This window comes from Solanum verrucosum, unplaced genomic scaffold (assembly GCF_900185275.1).
Source record: "Solanum verrucosum unplaced genomic scaffold, falcon-dt-bn FXZP01000049.1, whole genome shotgun sequence".
NCBI lineage: Eukaryota > Viridiplantae > Streptophyta > Magnoliopsida > Solanales > Solanaceae > Solanum > Solanum verrucosum.
Genome location: NW_026020221.1, coordinates 6,949,273 through 6,971,373, shown reverse-complemented (window position 1 = coordinate 6,971,373; position 22,101 = coordinate 6,949,273). Strand labels below are relative to the sequence as shown.

At 32.5% G+C, this 22,101-nt stretch overlaps 3 protein-coding genes and 1 pseudogene across 4 annotated transcripts in view; 2 read left to right on the top strand and 2 right to left on the bottom strand.

Annotated features, from left to right (window-relative positions):
• The window catches only part of LOC125831060 (HMG-Y-related protein B-like), a 195,305-nt gene that overhangs the window by 50,981 nt on the left and 122,223 nt on the right, over positions 1–22,101 (bottom strand). The window lies entirely within an intron of this gene.
• LOC125831033 (uncharacterized) lies at positions 2,816–11,018 on the top strand (annotated as a pseudogene).
• Positions 12,705–14,123, top strand: LOC125831452 (putative UDP-rhamnose:rhamnosyltransferase 1). The gene has a single exon (XM_049510645.1). The coding sequence runs from the start codon at positions 12,708–12,710 to the stop codon at positions 14,121–14,123; it is 1,416 nt and encodes a 471-aa protein (XP_049366602.1). The 5' UTR covers positions 12,705–12,707.
• Positions 14,194–21,235, bottom strand: LOC125831032 (uncharacterized). Of its 2 annotated transcripts, XM_049510223.1 has the most exons (7): positions 20,833–21,235; positions 20,638–20,744; positions 19,154–19,950; positions 17,855–17,987; positions 14,626–15,233; positions 14,405–14,542; positions 14,194–14,298 (listed from the first exon to the last, which is right to left on the bottom strand). In XM_049510223.1, the coding sequence occupies exons 1-6, from the start codon at positions 21,134–21,136 to the stop codon at positions 14,422–14,424; spliced, it is 2,070 nt and encodes a 689-aa protein (XP_049366180.1). In that variant the 5' UTR covers positions 21,137–21,235; the 3' UTR covers positions 14,194–14,298; positions 14,405–14,421. The 2 variants fall into 2 exon arrangements, with proteins under 2 accessions (XP_049366180.1, XP_049366179.1); XM_049510222.1 differs by having other exon boundaries at positions 14,194–14,542.

Genomic DNA, 22,101 nt, shown 5'->3' with positions numbered 1-22,101 from the left:
ATGAATTCTTCCAAGTTTGATGATAAGTTTATTTACCAAAATAATGTATATTTCACTATACCGGTCAATTTTTTTTTTAAAAATCAATTTTTCATGTTATGTTATACTATGTGTTTTCAGTATTTGAACAATTGATGCCGTTGTAAATAAGTTTAACTATATTGCGCTTCGAAAGCTAAGTATTATCAATAAATACATCATATTTGACATACGAAGCAAACACATGACCAACTAAGGGTGGATATTGAAAATTTTGATTTTTCAAAATACTAGATCATAGTTTGTATATGGTGTGGTTCGGTTGTATTTTTTTTAATGACAAGGGAAATTCGTAGCCGCTACTTTTTGGGTGTGCATAGAATAAAATTCTCGCTTCTATGCAATAGCTTGCAAACCATACAGTAGAAGTAACCCACACTAGGCAAGTCTGGTGCGACGAGCTCGACCCAGAAGGCAAACCCCTTGTTTTTGCAAGCAAGGAGTTTTGAACTTTAGACCTCCAACATGAGAGTTTCAAGCCCGAACTATTTGGCCACCCCGAAGGGTATAGTTCGCTTGTATTTTAAGGTTTGATTAATATTTTGCAATATGGTAAATTGATAATCATAGTTTATTTGGCTTCAACTTACATATACACATATAATGGAGAACTACTATAACTTTATATATTTACTGGTACTATAATAAAATATTGTAAATTGCATATATAACCATATACTTCGCTGATATTCGATATATTGATAATTTTATTAGAAAATAACAAATATTATTTTTGTTAATTAAATCCATACTAAATATCATAATATCAAAATCGCAACATAAATTTTTTAGTTTCAATATCTATCGTACCATGCATACCCCTATGTCTACATATGCATATATATGTTTATTTCTTTCTTCTTCTTCCCTTTTAAATTTTACTGAAATTTAAACTCTGATCTCCCACGATCTATTCCATTTTCAACTGATACAAGTTGTAGGAAAAGAAAAAATATTTGCACACATGTTGCCAAACAAGTCCATATATGTGCCACTTATGACCAATTAATTTATAAAATATAGTTGAAAAATACACAGTACTATTTGAGGTAATTAAACAATAGATAAAAACAAAGGAAGAAAAAATATATGAGGTACAATATTGTTGGCTTCCCTATTATAATATTATTATTATAATAATCTGTTTGGTTTTTTTTCAAAAGTACAAGTATTAAAATTGAATTAGAACAAGTTAGTTCTCCAAATTCTTAGCCATAAATGTATATTTGTAGAATTTTTTGCGTATTTTTCATGTTTAATGAATGGAATGTTTACCAAATGAAAGTTTGGGCCAACCACCAAAACAGACTTTGACAAATCCATTAATGACTTCACTTGACCAAATTGTACAACTTCCCATAAATAAATTAATATTTTAATCAGAAAAAAAAAAACATAGATCCTAATTAGAAATTAAATACAATATTAATTTTAACAAGAGGGGTTAATTACAAGTATTTGTTGGATACAATAAAATGTATTGCCAATGTTAGTATTCAGAACGGGCTCCGTGTTTCATTAATTTTTTGCATCGTAGAAGCATTCGGAACGGGCTTTATCACTTTTCGCTCTCGAGATTCAATCTATTTGAACTTTGATTAACATTATATTATTTATATAATTATTGAATATCCAAATCTCAAATATTTTTAAAAATATTGAGTTGATATAATCTGATTAACAAATTGATCTGACACTCGAAAAGAAAAAGTAACGCTTATTTTGGAACGAAGAGAGTATCATATATATTTTAAAGTCTACATATTTTAATTAATTTGAGTACTTAAAATTGTGAAAAATTATATAGATACTTTATAATTGTGTCAAATATTTTTGGAACTTTCCAAAAAGTGAAGAAAAAAAATGTCTACTAATGCATAAATTACAATAATTCTGGTATTAATTTTTTTTGTTTTACATGTTTTAATGTTTTGTAGCAACTGCCGTGTATAGAAAAAACCCTATGTCTGCGTTTTTTGCATTAAAGAAATCACATTGGTCAACAGAAAATACCTAAATACCTAATACAACTAAAAGTCAACCTTCTATTCAACATGAAAAATTAGTATTATTTTTACTATATAATATAATAAGCAAAACACACTTTTTTGGTATAGGATTCAGCTAGATTTTTCATATACTAACTGCACTATTATATTACAATAATATTAGACCATCTAAACCTATAAGCTTCGAAGCCTATATATATATAGTTGAAGATTAGTTATAAGGAATTCATTTCTATAATTTTTCTCTCATTTCTTGTGATTATTAAGGTATGCATGCAACTTTTTTTTCTTTCTTATTTCAATTCCTTTAGCATCAAATAACATTTTTTGGTAAAAACCAATTATCAATGTCGATGTTATATCAGACTAATAGATGAACGATATGTATTTGCTTGTCCACTTCTTTATTGCATATATTCCACCTCATTAAATCACTTGTGAATTAATATAATTCGGTGTAAACACCTAATACATAAAAGTTTTTATCATTTTTCTTGTAGGGGCGTTTCCAATACATCCTTTGAAATGCGTTACTATTTTCTTATTAGTTAATTTTTAAAACGATATTTATACACTTGGAAATAATGTGACTTCAATTTATTTATTTTTCACTTTTTCTTTGATCAATGATATGTTTTCATAGCCATGGTAATATTTCATGGTATATATATTTAAGATCATGAGTTCTATTTTTTTTTCTTAAATTTTGTACTCAGTCATTAACGTTGACGTTAATTGGTTCTTGTACGTATGTTGCAGAGTTGAAAATGATGAATACGATAGGGTGGAAGAGGCAACTACGACATCTTGTATTATGGTTTTTTGCAATTGTTTTCCATCTTTTCTTGCTTGTTAATGGTTCAAGAACGGACCACTTTAGGTATACTTTATGATAACTTGTTCTTGTTTTTTTTTTTTTCCAATATAAAGTTATGAATTTATCATCATCTATGTTAGATAATGCATTTTTTACTTACGAAGATGAGATACACATGATACTTTAAACAAATTTCACATATGAATGTGAGAAGAGAGTGAAGAGATTTATAAGAGACAATTTAAGTTTACGTAGTTTGCGCGCTTTTGGGGCACGATATGATGTAGCACGAAAGACAAATTCGTGTGAACCTAGGCTCATTTAAGCAAACAATACGTGTTATAGATTTGGGTAGGTTGACAAGTTTCTAAAGGTGAGGTGCACATGACATCTTATTTAATTGAGATAAGTGTCAAAAACATACTTAAACTAACCATTTTTCGAATTTCATACCTAAACTATTAAGAGTGTGAATTTCATACCTGAACCATTAAGAGTGAGTTCATACCTAAACGATCTTGCATAGATTCTATATATGATATGATTAAGCATTTCTCATTTGGTTCATAGGCATCAAACATGACAATTGATAAAAAATTAATTTTACTAATTTATTTCTTTTTTACTTTCATGCAATGATGACTATAAAGTATACTATATATCCTAAAAGGTAAAAAAAAAAGTCATAATTCACAATTGAAAAAAGTTCCATCCACTTAATTAATTAGTACTATTTTCTCTAGCTAGCATTAAATTAGTCATAAGTTTTGGTCCTTAGAATTGATTCTACCATTTCTTCTTTCACATTGTAACTAGATCTTGAACATACTTAATTAGTTTTACAAATTGTAAGAATTGGTTGAACAACCTATTTCATTGGTATGGCAAGTTAGCTAACCTTCATGACAACTTGCATGCATGTTGAAATATGTGGTAAAATGGAATGAAACAAGTTGGTAATTTTCATTCCACCATTAATTAAAAGTCTTGGGGTTACGTTTAAGTCCTCTTGAAATAAAGAATTTCTCAATAAGGTGTGTTTTACCACTTCAGTATGAATTCAAATTAGTCAGAACGATGTGTTTAGAATAGTGGGTAGCCAGTGAATAGTGATAGAGCAAAAATTTTCACTAAAGGAAATCAAAGTAGTAGAAATTAAGTAAACAAATTTTTTTCTGAAGGAGAATTCAACATATAGTATATATAAATTTAAAGTAAGAGGCGGCATAACATAAGACTACTACTTTCACATCCCTGTCTACGTAAACTAAACATGTGGTAATGGGGATATTAATTTGCATAAGTTGACTTTTTTTTTATCTTATCAAATTCTAGTATATATGTTAATATTATATATCTTCTGATTTTGTTTTGAAGTGTATTATTATTAGAGAAATACTACATCTCACATTAATTATGTTCTTTTGAAAGGGTTTATAATGGTTTAGTTATTTACTTAGTTGTAAACTTACATCCAATTTTGTTCTTTTTATTAAATCCTAATTGCAGGCATACTCCACTAAGAAATAGTCAAAAGTTGGCATCAACTACTCCTCCTGTCAAACTGCTTATCTCAAGTAATTATGTAAGTATCCACTTTCACTAGTTTGAATTATATATACAATTGGTACAATTAAACATTTTTTATACAATTAAGTCATGTTTATTTTTGTAACATGATATTACAGTCAGGTTCATTTTAATTTATGATTTACTCAATGTTAGGCCATTATATTATATTGTCTATGCTTCAGTTAACCAGCATCATGAGAATGCAATGGTACTATATATTTCGTTTCTCCCACATCGACTATAGAGGGATTAAAAGATCTCTTTATGTGATTTTGAACAATAATTTGTCTGATAGGCAAAATTCATTTATTTTTGGGAAAACTACCTGATTAGACATATATACATACTATATAAACCAGTTCTACTTTTACTTTCAAATAATTTCGTATCTTACTAGTAATTAAAAGTTTCTTATTATATATTGAAGAAGATATATCTAGATACATGCATTTTTGCTACTAAATACACTAAAATAGGGAAAGAGGCGATCGAGCTAGGGAGGAAGGTGAGTGAGATTTGTTATGTATCCCAGATACATACGAATCCACTTGAATACAGTGTATCTAGAACAAATTACACCTAATTTTGACTCTATGTATTTCGAGATATATGTATCTGGACATTTGTAGATGCACCAAGATCTGATAAGATTCATAATATTTCAAACTAGAGTATATCTAAGTAATTAACTCCTAAACTAGCGGAATTTATGTATATCTATCTTATTTAATTGTTAAGCTAATGTTCAAAATATTATTAGGTAGTGATAGATAATGGCATTGTCAAAGTTACCCTAACTAATCCCACTGGATCCATTGCTGGGGTGAGCTACAATGGTATTGATAATGTACTAGAGACAGACTTCAAAGATACAAATAGAGGGTAAGTTAACTTTAAGCATTCCTTTTCTATTTTTTTAAATATATATACTTAAATATAAGAACTTTAAAAAAGTTTGAAAATGAATAATTTAATTAATTTATTAATTATGTAGATATTGGGATACAGTGTGGGAACGTCCTGGAGATAAAGATCACACTTTTGATATGTAAGTTATTACTTATTCTTTTCATTTATGAGATTAATATGTTCAGATTTCAAGAGTCGAACTAATTGATATTAACATAAAATATTTACCTTTTTAAAAAACAAAGTTTATATATTTTTGAAAACTACGTAAAACGTATATACAAGTGAAATAATTGAAATTTCAAAATTATTTAAAAGACACGAAGAAAATTATTATCAAAGAAACACTTGTTTGAATTTCGAAATTCGAACAATAACATCTAAATTTGGATAGAGGGGTATGATATATTCGAATTAACCATGCAAATTAAAATATTTTGCAGGCTTTTAGGGACAAAATTCAGAGTCATTGCACAAGACAAAAATAAAGTTGAAGTTTCTTTTACAAAAACATGGAATCCTTCAAATAATGGTACTACACATGATCTTCCTCTAAACATTGACAAAAGGTAAGTTTTATTTTTAATTAAATAATCATTATTAGTACCTAATTTATAAAGTTAAAATTGTACTATTAAAAAGATTAATAATTTTGATAAAATAAAATAATTTTTCAGGTTTGTTATGTTGAGGGGAAGTTCTGGATTTTATTCATATGGGATATTTGAACACTTGAAAGGCTGGCCAAGCTTAATTCTTGAAGAAGCCAGAATTGCCATTAAGCTCAAAAGGACTCTGTAAGATTCCAATCGTTTATATTTTTTAAAGAAAATTTATCATATCATACTTTCTTTTTTTTATATATAAATTCAAAATTCATTCAGGATACATTGGATTAAAATTACGTGTAATTTGTTGTAGATATATATATATTGTATCCAAATGAATTCACATGTATCTGGGACACATAGACAAATCTAATTTGTCACTCTCATATCTCACTTGCATATCTGTTATCTCAGATACATATGAATCATATCAGATACATGTATATAATGTGTATTTAGTGTAATTCACATGTATCTGATTTGAAATTTGATATGAAATTATTAAATAGAGAGATAAAATTCAATTATTTCAAACTATATGGAGAATTAGTACAAATATGATAGAAATATTTGTATAATTAAGTAGTTTCACCAATAATAAATGATGTGCATATTTTACTATAATACTCGGGACTATATATTAGCATTTCAATAAGTCTTAGAAAAATAATCTAGAAAATTACTCCCTCTAGTCATATTTCAACTATTAAGTAAATTATTGCGATTTTTTTCATAATTTATAATAAGTGAGATATTCAAAGTTCAATATTATTGAGAATTTTTTTTTTATATTTACCCTTCATTTAATGAGGTTCGTTTTTGGTTGAATTTGGAATGTTTTTAGGTTCCATTATATGGCAATATCAGATGATATTCAAAGGATGATGCCAACAGATGAAGATCGATCTGATGGGCAAATTCTTGACTATAGAGAAGCTGTTAGACTAACAAATCCATCAAATCCTAAACTTAAGGGAGAGGTAAAAATAATAACATAATTATTATTCGAAAATTATTTTCTTGATTTTGGTAACCAAACTATCCCTAATTAATACATTTTGTTTAATTACCATTTTTTTTTTATATTAGGTGGATGACAAGTACCAATATTCATTTGAGAATAAGGATATAAAAGTACATGGATGGGTTTGCAATACTCCACATGTAGGATTTTGGGTTATAACACCTAGTTATGAAGATCGTAATGGTGGACCCACCAAGCTAGATCTCACTTCTCATGCTGGTCCCACCTCTTTAGCAGTAAGTCTATCTTTATACGTTAAAATTAGTCTATAAAAATATGATTTGTTACCTCATGTTAAGTTGAATATGTTAATCACCTAAACGTTGAGCTTGCATGACTAAAAATTTGTTTGACATTGTTGTTAGGAGGTCAAAAACACTTGTTTCGAGAAAAAAAACATAAAAATTTATGTAGCAGAGTGAGCATCTATTTATTTAGTTAGAAATTTTCAAATATTTTAGTAATATTCATCTTCTTTTACAGGTATTTTTCAGTGGACATTATGCAGGGCCAGAGTTGGGAGTCCAAATAAAAGAAGGAGAGCCATGGAAAAAGTTTATGGGCCTGTTTTTTTCTACCTTAACTCTGATTCTGGTGATAACCATCCTACACTTTGGGAAGATGCTAAAAGACAGGTAAATTCACTCATCCCGGGATATTATTTTATCTTGCGTTTGGTTATGGGTATTATTTAGTTCAAGATTATATTATTCCACCATTTTAGTATAAACGGTGGATAAGTTATCTCATACGAAAGGAGAAAGTGACAGAGGTGGAGCTAGAGTTAGGAGCTTGGGGTTCTAAATTTTAGGATAAAAAGATTTTTTTGTTGATAGTGGGGTTCAAACCCCCAACACTAGTGTGAAAATCATTTTCACTCCCTTTCTTACCACTTAGTTATCAATCTTTTGTTAGGGGGTTCCCAAGTTAATAAGCATATATAATTATTTGATTTTTTAATAAAAAATACAAGGTCTACGAAAAAGTTCATGGGTTCGTCCGAACCCATGAACCCCCACCTAGCTCCGTCTCTGGATTAAACAAAATAATCACATAAATTATCATTATATATTCCGTAGCATACCACCAACCAAACGATTCCGATGTATTTTAACTAGCGTTAAACTATGTTATTAATTTATTTTACTTTATGGTTCAAGTTACTATATATATTAATCATGTTATACGCATAGTTACACGTTGATGTAGGTAACTTAAATCGATGACGTGAAATAACTATATATTGTCAGTATACAGAAATTAAACTCCCGTGAATTCAATTTATTACCATGTAGATGGAAGAAGAAACTGCAAATGGCCATATGATTTCCCAGAATCTATTGATTATCCCCATGCTAATGGACGTGGTACAATTAGAGGTCAATTATTCGTACGAGACGGGTACTTTAATTAATTAATTTAGTTACCATGTTTATATTGTTTAAAATTATGAGGAAAATATTAATTAATGTTTGTTTAAAACAAATTAATTTTTTTTTAGGTACATAAACAAAAATCCTGTCTATGCAAAATCTGCATATATTGGATTAGCACTTCCTGGAGATGTTGGGTCATGGCAATATGAGACTAAAGTAAGGCCCATTCAATCAATAAGTGGCGGAAATAAGATTTTCATCCTATCATGAAAATTAGAATAATCGTCAATTTTGTGTACATTATGATTTTTGGATTCCTTCTATCCCTCTAGCTTCGTTTCAAAATTGAAGTAAGTCCTAATGATTCAACTAGGAGGACGTATAATTTATCGACTCTAATATCTTGTTTCCTCTCAGGGTTATCAATTTTGGACTCAAACAGATGAGACTGGACACTTCAATATTAGTGGTGTTAGACCTGGAACTTATAACTTATATTCATGGGTCCCTGGAATTATTGGAGATTACAAATACCACTATGACATTATTGTCAAACAAGGTCCTTTTCTCTTATTATTTTTTTCCCCTTTTTACTTTAAAATTACGGATTTAATATAACAGTGACAAATAGGTGGACTGAATACGTCAATTAAGACGGAATAAATTAATAAATGTGTCATACTTCAACCCTCTAAAGTTTGTGCATGTCTTTTTAGTGATCTGACAATGTAAAAATTTATCGAAATTAAACAGGAAGTGATATAAACTTAGGTAACCTAATTTATGATCCTCCAAGAAATGGTCCAACTTTATGGGAAATTGGAATTCCTGATAGGAGTGCTGGAGAATTTTTTGTGCCTGATCCATTGCCTGCCCTAACAAATCAATTATTCAACAAGACTACACAAAAGTTAGTTTCCCTTTTATCTTATATTTGCTAAATTATTACTCCTTTTTAGTATATAGTTTGATTTTATATAAATATGAATTTGATTATTGTTTATAATGTGAACAGATATAGGCAATATGGTTTGTGGGATCGATACACTGATTTATATCCAAATAAAGATTTGGTGTATAAAGTTGGTGCTAGTGATTATAAAAAAGATTGGTTCTTTGCTCATGTAACCAGGTAATTATAATTAGTATTATAATTCATATTTCCCCTTTTTTTTTCTTCAAATTGTTAGTTTGTTTTAGTTACTTGATTTTGATTCATTCGGGATTCACGTCGTAATAATAAAATGAACTTTTGATCTAATTCAATCATAAAGTTCAATTCATAAGGTGAGAATTGTCCGACACTGAAGAATGGGAGTACAGTGCACCAAAATTGGGTAATTTAAAGAATTAAAAATTATGTTGTTTTGATACCCCGTTAAGAAAATAGATTTGGGCATAACTAAACCGCAAAAGTAAGCAAACTCTAGAAGTGAGGAGTCAGACTCAAATCCATCCCTATTCATTATTTACCCAATGTTGTATTCCTATTTTATATGTTCAGGCTTCAAATATCCACTCCTGAGCGTGGAGAGGGAGATGTTGAGTTCCACATCGGTGTGGATGAGGATGAAGAAATTTGGATTTCTTATATGATCTTTGCAATCCTCACCTCTTGCACTATCTTTTAGGGTTAAGTTAGGCATAAGGTCTACTTTTAAGAAGTCTCGATTTGGAGTAAAATGCTCCCTATCAAAAGCGAATAAATTACCAAAACTCGAACTTGAGACCACTATAACCTTTAATAGACATATTTCTCTCTCTACTTTTTAGTTCAAGTAATTAAATGTGTTTTATGTTTTCCAAGTTTTTGAAATCTTATATTTCATTGCAGGAGAACTAGAAGCAAGAATTATATACCAACAACATGGCAAATTTCATTTGAACTCCCAAGTGTTGATCCAAAGGGAACCTATACACTACGTGTGGCACTGGCTTCTGCAACCTATTCCCATTTAGAGGTATAAATATATATAGCCAAGCCTCAATTGGAATTTGTACAATACAATCAGTTTCCGTATACTTAATTAAAGGTCTTGGGCATGAGCCATGGTTATATGATTGGAGATATATACTAAGCAACGAAATATTAAAGAATGATAACTGAAAGCAAATTAATTAAGAAATAGAATTCAACTAAAATAATCATATAGTCTAAGTGCATCTTTGTAGTTTAGTTAGTTGGCTATCTGAACTTTCACCATGCTGGTGAGAGTTCGATTCCCTATCTTGTAATCTCCTCCCTCGTTTGTATCACTTTGCAAATGATCTCTTTACTTGGATAACATTAACATGTTATTTTTTTTTTCCTTGCAATTTTAGGGGAGGATCAACAACCCCTCTAGAACAATGCCTCACTTTGAAACTCCATCAATTGGGAGGAGTAATGCAATAGCTAGACATGGAATACATGGATTATATTGGCTCTTTAATTTTCAAATTCAAGGATTACATCTACAAAAGGGAGAAAATACAATATATTTGAAGCAAATTAAAGGTGGTAATCCTTTCTATGGCCATCAATATGACTACATTCGTTTGGAAGGACCTCCACAACAAAATAAATCAATTAAGTGAATATTATACATATATAATTAGGAGGATTTTCCACTTTAAGTACATCAATATGTTAATAGTGTTTTCTTTTTTCTTACATGATATTGAGTGGGGGGTTAATTTCTTTATTGATTATCATTATTCTTTGTAATTGATTACCTTGGAAAATTATGCAAGCATATATCTTAATTCTTAATTGTAATAGTATAGCATTTGATACCCACATTAAAATCTAATTAATCCGAATTCACATTGCGGCCTGCATAGGCCCTATTTCCCTACTAAGAATTTTTTTCATACACAATATTCAAACCTGAGACCTCTAATTAAAAGAGAGGAGCAGTCTCATCTACAACACCAAATCTTGTGGCGGTGGCATCAAGTTCTTATAATTTGTCAACAACAAAAAATGATAATGTTAATTTACATATTAATTGAAACAAAAACATGGAAATATGGAGAAAATAGTATTTTAGCAAAAGGAAAAAATGGAAAATATTTTTGAACAATTATTTAGAACCAACTTGTTACGTGTGATATCTACAGCAAGACAAGTAAATTAAAATAATGGATCATTAAAATAGAAAATTTTCGTACAACATCATTATTATTAATTCAACATTAATAACGTGCATTATTCGCTTCATTATGAAAGTCTGCCTCTATAATTGCAAAATTATAATTTATAATATTCTTCCAATCATTGTCATTAGATCTAGTAATTCATACTATTGAGATACTCTTAATAATTTTATTGAATTAATTAAACTTTTTATTGCTTTTCAATCACTTTCATTAGATTTAGTATTTGATATTGCTGTCACACAATTGATATTTTTTTTCCTGCAATAATGCTTATCTTACTGGTTTATTTTAAATAATATAATATTCCCCTAAAGGATACATATCTACGAGAAAATAACAAATATAGTCTCTTATACTTGAGGATAGGTTTAAAATAACCCTTGAACTATGAATAAAGATAATTATCAAGAATTCACATTTAGAAATACAATTTTTAAAATTTGTTTTTATTTATGAAGTCTAATGCATCTTTTGGTGGTCTAATTTCTACTATTTTTAATACCTTTTTAGTGTTTAGTATGGTTGTTTGTGTTCCTCATTTTTGGATTTGATGAGACTTTGTTGGTCTTTATAGCTAAATCTTTTTTCCACTATTTTCGTCAAATCTAGTTAATATAATTTGTTAAATATATAGCAGAGACTATTGGGTATTTAGACATAAAAATTGTAAGATTTTGAAAAAAATAGCATTCCATTTTAAGTTAAAAATGATATCTGATAATTGGAGTAGTGTTTGGATATGAATCTAAATTGAAAGTGTTTTCTGAATTTTGTGAGTAATTTGATGTGAAAATTGTGAAAACAACTTTTTGGACTTTTTCAAATAGTTTCCCGGAATAAAATTTCAAAAAGAAAGTGAAAATTATCCATGGCTCCAAATAGGCACTTGAAGTGTCAACTTTTTAACAAACTTACGACAACAACATACCTAGTGTAATCTCCTAATTGGACTATGGGGAGGATGGTGTGTACGCATGCAAACCTTACCCATACCTTGTAAAGGCAGAGAGATTGTTTCTGAAAGACCATCAGCAAACTCAAAAGGACTAAAATTGTTCAATACATACTTAAGGGACTATTTTGAACATACCCTCAAACATAAGGGATCATTTTTTTTTAATCATTTTCTCCATTGTCTACACTCTTTATATAGTTGTGACTATGTTGTTATTATTAACAAAACACAGAAAAAACATACAGAGCTCTAAAGCCATGGCTAATGGAGTTGAAAACAAACTTCATATAGTCATGTTCCCTTGGCTAGCTTTTGGTCATATTATACCATATCTTGAACTTTCCAAATTAATAGCTCAAAAAGGTCACAAAATTTCCTTCATTTCTACCCCAAGAAACATTGACAGACTCCCAAAACTCCCACTTGAATATTCCACATCAATAACCTTAGTGAAAATCCCTCTTTCTCATGTTGATGGATTACCAGAAAATGCAGAAGCAACTATGGATATTCACACTAAAGATATTGTCTATCTCAAGAAAGCCTTAGATGGAATGGAACTTGAATTAACAATTTTCTTGGAGAAAACTTCTCCTGATTGGGTTATTCATGATTTTGCACCTTATTGGTTAGCACCAATCACAACTAGGTTAAGGATTTCTAGGGGCTCTTTTCGAGTTATTAACGCTTGGTTTTTGGCTTTTTGGGGATCTACAGACATGATGCTCACTGGCTCTAGTAATCCACCACCAACACCAGAGGATTTCATGGTGACACCTAAATGGATACCGTTTGAAACTAAGGCGGCTTTTCGTCACCATGAAGCTAAGTGGGTAGTCGATGCCGTGCAGAAGAACATGTCTGGTGTGTCGGACATATATCGTTCTGGGGCTACGATAAAGGATGTTGACGTAGTTATTATACGTCAGTGTTGTGAGTTTGAAGGTCAGTGGTTGAAGTTACTAGAGGATCTTCACCATAGGCCTATAGTTCCGATGGGATTAATGCCACCTTCATTGGACAATAGTGACAACAATGGAACTTGGACATGCATCAAAGAATGGCTAGATGGACATAGCAAAGGGTCCGTAGTTTACGTAGCGTTAGGGACTGAAGTCACTATTGGTCAGAGTGAAATCAACGAGTTGGCCTACGGGTTGGAGTTGTCTGGGGTACCGTTCTTCTGGGCTCTGAGGAAGCGATCTAACTCAGGACACATGGATTACGTTGAGCTGCCTGATGGGTTTGAGGAGAGAATACATGGTCGAGGTATAGTATGGAAGAGTTGGGTACCTCAGTTGAAGATACTAAGTCACGTGTCAGTTGGTGGATTCTTGACTCATTGTGGATGGAGCTCGATAATAGAAGGGTTAATGTTTGGTCACCCGTTGATTATGTTGCCATTTTTGGTTGATCAAGGTTTGAATGCAAGAATCCTAGAGGATAAGGAGATTGGTATAGAAATACCAAGAAATGAAGAGGATGGTTCATACACAAGGGACTCTGTATCCAGTTCAGTGAAGTTGGTAATGGTTGAAAAAGATGGAAGGAAAATTAGAGAGAAAGCAAAAGAAATCAGTTCAATATTTGGGAATAGAAGGCTACATGATAAGTATATAGAAGATCTAATTCAGTTCTTGGAAGATCATAGAAAAATGGCCAATGGGGCATAGTTCCTAGAAATCTATGTAATCAAAACAAAATAGATAAAATTACACAAATAATACATATGCACATTTCTAGAGGAACAAAGCCGAATGACAACGGAATATGGTACACACCTGATCGCAGCAGCCATCCTGATGAAAAATGTACAATGCCTACTTAAAATTTCTTTTAGCAATCATTCTGTGTATAAATAATTTAGCTAAACAATGTAAAAAAGCAGTTCACAAGAGTGACAAGAAAACAGCTTTGTTAAGAACCCATCTACTGCTAATTCAATACTTATTACTAGCCATTGGTACAATACTATTTTTGAGGAGACATTAACTTATTTTCTTCGGAATCATGCTTCATTGTTGAATCTCCACCCATCAATTCCTGGAATCCTTCAACTTTTACAGGGGGAGCCCTGGCCATTCCCATATTCCTGTAAAAAAAAATGGAGTATGATAATACATCATATGATGTAGTTAGACGCCTACAACTTCTATTGCATATAATATTACTTACGGTGACTGCACTTGAGGAATTTGAAGAGAAGACATTGGCCTAAACTGATTTGTGTTTTGAGCATAGGTAGATGACATAGCTGCAATTTGCTGCTGACGGAACTGCTGCATCTGCGGCTGTCTCGCAGTCATTGCATTAAAGGCATTGTTGTCCATTGGAAAATCAGTTGGATGTTCAAGCTTGACTTCGACTAAGGGCCTGTCCTTGTCGATGTTCATGTTCATACTCATACCAGGACGAGGTGTTAACTGCTGGCGCCTTCGCAATCTCTCCAGATGCTGCTGTTGCTGAGGAGTCAAATTTTGGGAATTGATCAACTGCTGCTGTTGCTGAGGAGTCAGATTTTGGGAATTGATCAGCTGCTGCTGTTGCTGAGGAGTCACATTTTGGGAATTGATAAGCTGCTGCTGTTGCTGAGGAGTCAAATTTTGGGAATTGATCAACTGCTGCTGTTGCTGAGGAGTCAGGTTTTGGGAATTGATCAACTGCTGCTGTTGCTGAGGAGTCAGATTTTGGGAACTGATCAGCTGCTGCTGTTGCTGAGGAGTCAGATTTTGAGAATTGATCATCTGCTGTATCTGCTGCATCTGAGGATGCATTCTTAATATCTGCACATAACCCAAGATGTAATTGTAGACTATCTAATAAAAAGCCAGAATATTATCAAGTAAATTTTGAATATGGAATAAAGGTCAAGGTAAATTATCCCGCATTTTGTACCAACTCTTATCCCGGATTTGTACAACTCAGCATTAGGCCTCCAGATAGATTTATCAAAGCTACTATCTTGTCCTTGGGGAAGGGAGGATGGATTGTTACAAATAGGGGTGGCATAACCAACCAAAACCCATGTAATCCGCCAAGTTTTAATGGGTTTGGGCTAGAGTGATTTTGATGATGGGTTTACTCAGATTATGCCCATAACCCCTCACGAATCAGAATCCCAAATGGAACCATGATGATGCCAAACCTTGAACCAGAAAAACCTCAATCTTAACACTTGAAGTTCTACTTTACATCAAGTTTTTTGTCTATAAATAATCATTTTAAAATTTCATTTCATAATAGTTGATTGTACCATTATTTATTTACTTTGGTTTATCCTATAAACTAGTAGTGCTTAAACAAAAACAAAAAGAAAGTGGATGAGTTCCAACTATATATGTACATATAAATTTACTTTTGTATTTTGGTGCGGGGTGGATGAAATAGTGGCTCGCTTTCGAAGTCTTATGTGATAACAAGGTACCACATAAACTTAAATGTAAGTTCTACGGAATTGTGGTTAGACCAACAAGGACGGAATGGCCTCAGTGGTGGGCTAGACGAGGGAAGCGAGACTGAGATGGTTTGGACATAGTAAGGAGGTGCGAGAGGTTGGATATAGTGGGTATATGGAGAGGTAGGCCGAAGTACTATTGGGGAGAGGTGACTAGACAAGACATGGAGCAGCTTCAGCTTACGAGGACATGATAGGAGGGTTTGGAGGTCACAAATTAGAGTAGAAGGTTAATAGGTAGTTGAACTTTGACTCGCTTCTCGGTGGATTTAGGCTTGGTGGGAGCTTTGTGTCTGTAGTAGTATTAGTTGCATACATGTATTGTATTTTCAGTTATTGCCTATGTTACTCAGACTCTTCAAAAATGTTGTCACACCCATGTCGGATACTCCAAACATGCACTATTTCTAGAGTATCCAACACGTACCTATCAATATTTTAGAAGAGTCCAAGCAACATAGGTTACCGTATTATTTCATTGTGTTATGCTTCTTTTCCCTGGATGCTCTGTACTACTCCCCTTATTAATTGACATGTTTACCCCATTGTCGTATTCCCTTTTATCGTAATACTTTGATTTACCACCCTAGTTACAAAAATACCAGTTGATGATGATGTAACAAGACACTTATGCCCCTAACATGCAAAAGGCTTCAAGCAAAAACGTCTTTCCCCGTGTCTCTTCCGGTCCTAATCCTCTTTTCCTGTTCACTCACTACACCTCTCCATCAGCCCCCAAAATCTCCTCCCTCTCCTAACATTGCAAATCACCTACCGTTTAACCTTTCCCTTACCACCCCCAACCCCTTCTCCTCCAACATCAGCTACAAGATGTAACCCATCTGCCCACAACTTCAGCACCCACTTACTCTTCTACAGTTTCCTTTGTTTTCTTGGGAAAATTCAAGCACAACTTTTTTGCAACTAGTTTTTTTTATTTTTAGAAGGGACTTTTGCAACTAGTTTTCATACACTTCATATTATGTAATTTCTTGTTTCACTAGATATTTTTTACTTTTTGCATTATGTTAAAACTCTATTTTCTTCAAATTTTCCAAAGTTTTTATGTCAGTTTCTTAATAGTTCATTTGTATTCTTTATTTTGTAGTGCATCAATTTTTTTCTTATAGTTTGTCAAATATAAGTGGAAGTTTTTTTTATTGGTGATGCTTCCTATTCAATATATGGAATTGGATCCCTGAGATGGAAAGTGAATTATGAGAAAAGAAATAGTAAAATTTGTTCCAAGAGTATTTTTGGAACTTAAAATTTAATCCCAGCATCATATTAATCACTAGATGGGACTAGTGATGAAATATCGCTAAATTAATTTTGATAATCGAGATGTCCCCGAGAGCCGATGGCAAATGGTTCAGAACTCGGTGGATAATTGGCTCGTCCCTCTACCCTTCTCCACTTAAATACCAGGCTTTTGTTTGCGACAAGGTTCGAGCCTTTGAGATGTGCCTAACCCACACAATTGTGGTCTTACCACCACTAGACCAAAGCCCAGGGACAAGATATCCCTAAAATAGTGCTGCAACCAAACATAGGACAGGAGTAATAATCTCAAATATAATCCTTCAATCCTATCTAGTGGAAGGAGATATCCTACCCAGTCCAATCGCATGTAGTCACACGTACTGACTACTAAATAACCCCTAAAATTCAAATGGCTCAGCACATCTTCTTCAGTCTTTCTACTTATTTTGTCCGGTATGATAATTCCACATATAAAAGAAAAAAAAAATTAGAAATAATGCATCTCACTGCAAAGATTGATCTCCTGAAAAAGCTTTTCACTAACCAATACAAAATTGTACATGCAAACCAAACAATTGTATACCTATTACCAAAATTTTATGCCATTTGCAGAAGTGAACAGCATAATAGCAAGAATGACAACATCAATATGACTTGATGGATACCACTGACAACAAATCGACGTACCTGCTGTGACTGTCGAATGGCAGCTGCATGCTGAGGTTGCAACTGTTGTTGGAATCCATGTACTTGTTGCTGAGTTTGTTGCACAACATTCCTAGTATTATCCTTCACAAGTGCAGATAACATCGCAAGATTACTACCAAAACAAGGAAAATGGGTTAGATACTGAAAGGGATAGGGGAGAAATAAACTATTGTTCTTTTATAAGGCAATAGAGAGAGAGTATCAACATTATCAGTTATTTATGTATAAGTATATAGGGAGATGCAGAGAAATCAAAACTTCCAAAAGTCATCGTTTTTACAGTCTATTTTGCGAGATATAAGGGTATAATTGGTATGACTATTGTGTCATTCACATGGACGAAAACTTCCTAGAATGACGGAGCAAAAAAGGAAAATCCATGAAACAACTCAATAGATTGCATCCGTTTTAGCTAAGTTCAATAACAAGCGAATCATGTATCAGCTCCAAATTCATCCAAAGCATATTCAGGTCTCACACTATAAAGCACAACGGAACGGCAGAAATGAACGTTGGACAAAACACAGAAGAGTCTCCTGGAAAGGGATGAGCTTTAACATTTTCACAGAGGAAGAAAGAGTCAACTACTGAGACCATACTTTCATAATGTATATGATTGGATTTGCAACAGACATCAAATACAGACACAACCCCTAAGAGTCAAGGATGAGTTTAAGCAATAATTCTAACACAAGCAATTCCCAATTGAGGTGGGTAAAGCCTACATTGAAATTCTTCCCATCTTGGCAAACTTTTGTACAGAAACCACAATGAATAAGTTATTAGAACAATTACAACTTTCACCTAACTATGAAGATCACTGAATAGATGTTGCTCTGATATCTTAATCATTGCAGATTTCACATACTTCAACAAGCAACAGCTTCATGAGAAATACATAATCCAAAGAGCATAAAATGTGCATGAAAGTGCACAGCTAATCACCAGGAAAGTTTTTTTATTGTTTAATCAGCAGGAACGTTGTTTTTAAAAGAAAAGGCAACATTATTTTTATGTTATTTGGCAAATATGTTACCGCAATTAGGCCTGATTTTCTTGCCTTAATACTTGAAGCCCGATTCTTTTAAGAGGTTAAACCTAGCATTGTAGAATGACAAAACCCAATTTGTCATACTTCATGAAAAAAAAAATAGAGAATATAACACAGTGAAGAGAAACAAATCAAACATTTGAAAATATCATAAACAGAGATTATAACAAAGTGAAGAGGAATATATCAAACATTTGAAAATATCATATGAAGAAGTGCACACCAACCTATGTCCATCTGTATGGAGAAACATCTTGAGAAGTTCCATAGCTGAACACTGCTTTCTGTAGCTATCAGAAAGGAGTTTTAAGGTAGAACCTAATTTACGAATATGGCAACTCATGAATTTAGTCAAGACATCTAGTGGAACTTCAGATGAGCCTTCAAAACCCACATTTCCCAGCAATCGTGCTATCACCTTTTGTGATAACTTTAGTGCTTGCATTTCACCCAGACATTTCTTACTCCTCTCTGCACCATTCTTTCCAAGATTTTGATTGCTGCCTTGATCCATGCTAAGGTACTCTGGTCTAATACCAAGCCTCTCAATCATAATAGGACTCTTGGTCATTATTTGGGGTAAAGTATCTAGAACCCCGTTAAACTCCACTTTCTGGTTCTCTTTCAGTTGACTTGTCCGCAGTACTGCACTATCAGGAACACAATTCATGGCAGATATTGTTTCAGGAAAAAATGGATTGTCGTTATCTAAAATTGAGTTTGATTGCAGGTTTGATCCATCATCCAACATGCCAAAACCAATGTTCTGATCTACTTTAAAAGCTACACGCCGTCTCTTATGATTCTCAACAACTTTACGATAAAAGGACATCTGTTCAGGTGTTCGCTTTTCTGTTTCACTGTCACCAAACTGTAACCTATATGATTTACTTGCTTTGTATTTTTCAAAGAACTGGTTATACCATGTTTCAGGTAAATCATCAAGCTTCAACCTCTGAGACATTGCATCAGCTTCTGACTCGCTATATCTTGATCCAGCACCAAAATTTGACTTAGATTGGACCTGAAAAAATGTAAGGAATGTGAGTCATGCTAAATATTAACAAAATCAGAAAAAGCAACCAAACAAAATCATGGATTTTAGATCAATAGCCATCTCCACAGCTACACCTTATTTTCTCCCACACCAACCATACAAAATGAAACATTTATCTACACTCCGCCTTCTAGCGAGCTTTTAAGACTTAAGAGAGAGGTGATACATGTAACAACTAACAACAATAGTACCACCCTTTTCCTGTCTCCCTTCCTTCATGAGTCAAAAAACTATTAATTTCTCTGATTGAAAATTCTCCAGTCACCATTCATACTAACAGTAAGTCATCAACTTCAGAAAAAGTAATCCTGTTCCAGCTGCGGTTTCATACCCCCACGTATCGTGCTTTACATAGTTCTTTCAGCATCTAATAAACTAATATGACCACTAACTTCCTATTGTAGCTACTGTTCTGTTACTATTTGTTGTTTTTGTTACTATCTATTCTATTTCACATACTTCCTATTCTGGACTGGTTTGGACTATTTTTCCCTTGAGCCAAAGGTCAATCAGAAATAACCTCTCTACCTCTAAGGTAGGAGTAACGTCTACGGCACTCTACCCTCCCCAGACTGGATATGTAATTGTTGTTGTTGTTGTATGAACATTACCTACTAAAGTTAATAAATTCACAAGAAAGCAAGTATTTTTCACCTTAGATAACACAGTGCTTGTACCAGAAACACCTTCACGCTGTTGAGCCTCATCTTGCGAACAATTGTCAAGTGTAAAATACACATCATCACCATGTAATTGCAAATCTGCAATTGCAAAACAATTAACCTACAAAACTCAAAAAATAATAATTAAAACACACAATGCAATTCAAATGCTTATGAAAGTGCGTACAATTTGGATTGAGCTTCGAAATTACAGAAGCAGTATGAATTGACGACGGCGGTTTATCGGATCGGAGGAAGAGAGAAACAGATGCTTTATCAAACAGGAGAGCACGAACACGAAGCTGTAGGTGAATCTGAACCCTAGTTTTTGCATCGTCTGTTCTCATGAAAGAATCCCAAGTAGAAGGAGAAGAAAGAAGAGGAATGAAATTGGTATATAGTGAATCGCTGAGCCATGAACGCCATACGCCGTGACTCTCCAGTTTCAGAGCTAGCTCGTAACCTCGGCCGTCGTCGCCGAGCAACGCCATTTTTCGGTTTCTCAGTTACGGTTTCGATGGTGATCGGGCCGGGTGGGTTTTGTTGTCGGGTTTTTTGGTTTAGAATGTGAAAAAGGAGAGGAGAAAATGGTCAAAGAAGCTCATTATGTACATTGTCGAAATATAGGAAGGTGTTATTATTTTGATTTTTTAAGAGTTATTAGAGTATAGTTTAGGTGACATAATCTTATACATTAGTTTAGTTTTTATAAATAATATGAGAATGTTAAATTATTTAATTTTGAATTGATATATAAATGAATGAATTGAATTAGTTGTTTTGTTAATAGAAGAAAAGAAGTTATTGCAAGGCTTTTTAGGAAATAGTTGCAAGATTATTTAGAAGTTGCTTGCAATTTGATTGGTTGAGTTATTTACAATCTATTGTTTAAGTTACTTGTAAGTTATTTGATTGCAAGTCTGGAAAAATTGAGATAGGCTTTTTAAGTAGGTTTGTTTGAGTTGTTTGCAATATGTCTATTTGAGTTACTTGTAAGTTATTTGCTTGATTGCAAGTCTGATGAAGTTGTTGTAAGCCTTCTCAAGAAATATTCTTCTAAAATACACTTTTTAAAAGAAGAAATTTCATAAAAATCTATAGTTTAGAGCATAATTATCAGATGTAGCTATATTGTGTCTAATTGTGATAGCTATTATCCTGGAGTTGTATATGCTCGTTTTGTATTTGTTCGTTTGGATTTGTTGTATCTATTATATATATTCATTTTGTATTTGTTGGATACATTCTAATTGTCGCTAAATCTAGTTGAACACATATAATTTTATTAGATATATTAGACCCGCAGTCAAACAAGATATATTATACACACGCTATGTATGAGTTGTATTAGCACATATAATACACCTCAATACACATAATTTTATTAGATATATTGGACTCGCTCTCAAACAAGATATATTATACACATGATATGTATGAGCTGTATTAGCACATA

Excerpts from the sequence above, each read along its gene's own strand:
- LOC125831032 (XM_049510222.1), bottom strand. The coding sequence starts at position 21,136 with ATGGCGTTGCTCGGCGACGACGGCCGAGGTTACGAGCTAGCTCTGAAA. Across the intron at positions 20,745-20,832 it reads TTCGAAGCTCAATCCAAATT|ATTTGCAATTACATGGTGAT; the intron begins GTACGCACTTTC and ends TTGCAATTGCAG. Across the intron at positions 19,951-20,637 it reads CAAGCACTGTGTTATCTAAG|GTCCAATCTAAGTCAAATTT; the intron begins GTGAAAAATACT and ends ACATTTTTTCAG.
- LOC125831452 (XM_049510645.1), top strand. The coding sequence starts at position 12,708 with ATGGCTAATGGAGTTGAAAACAAACTTCATATAGTCATGTTCCCTTGG.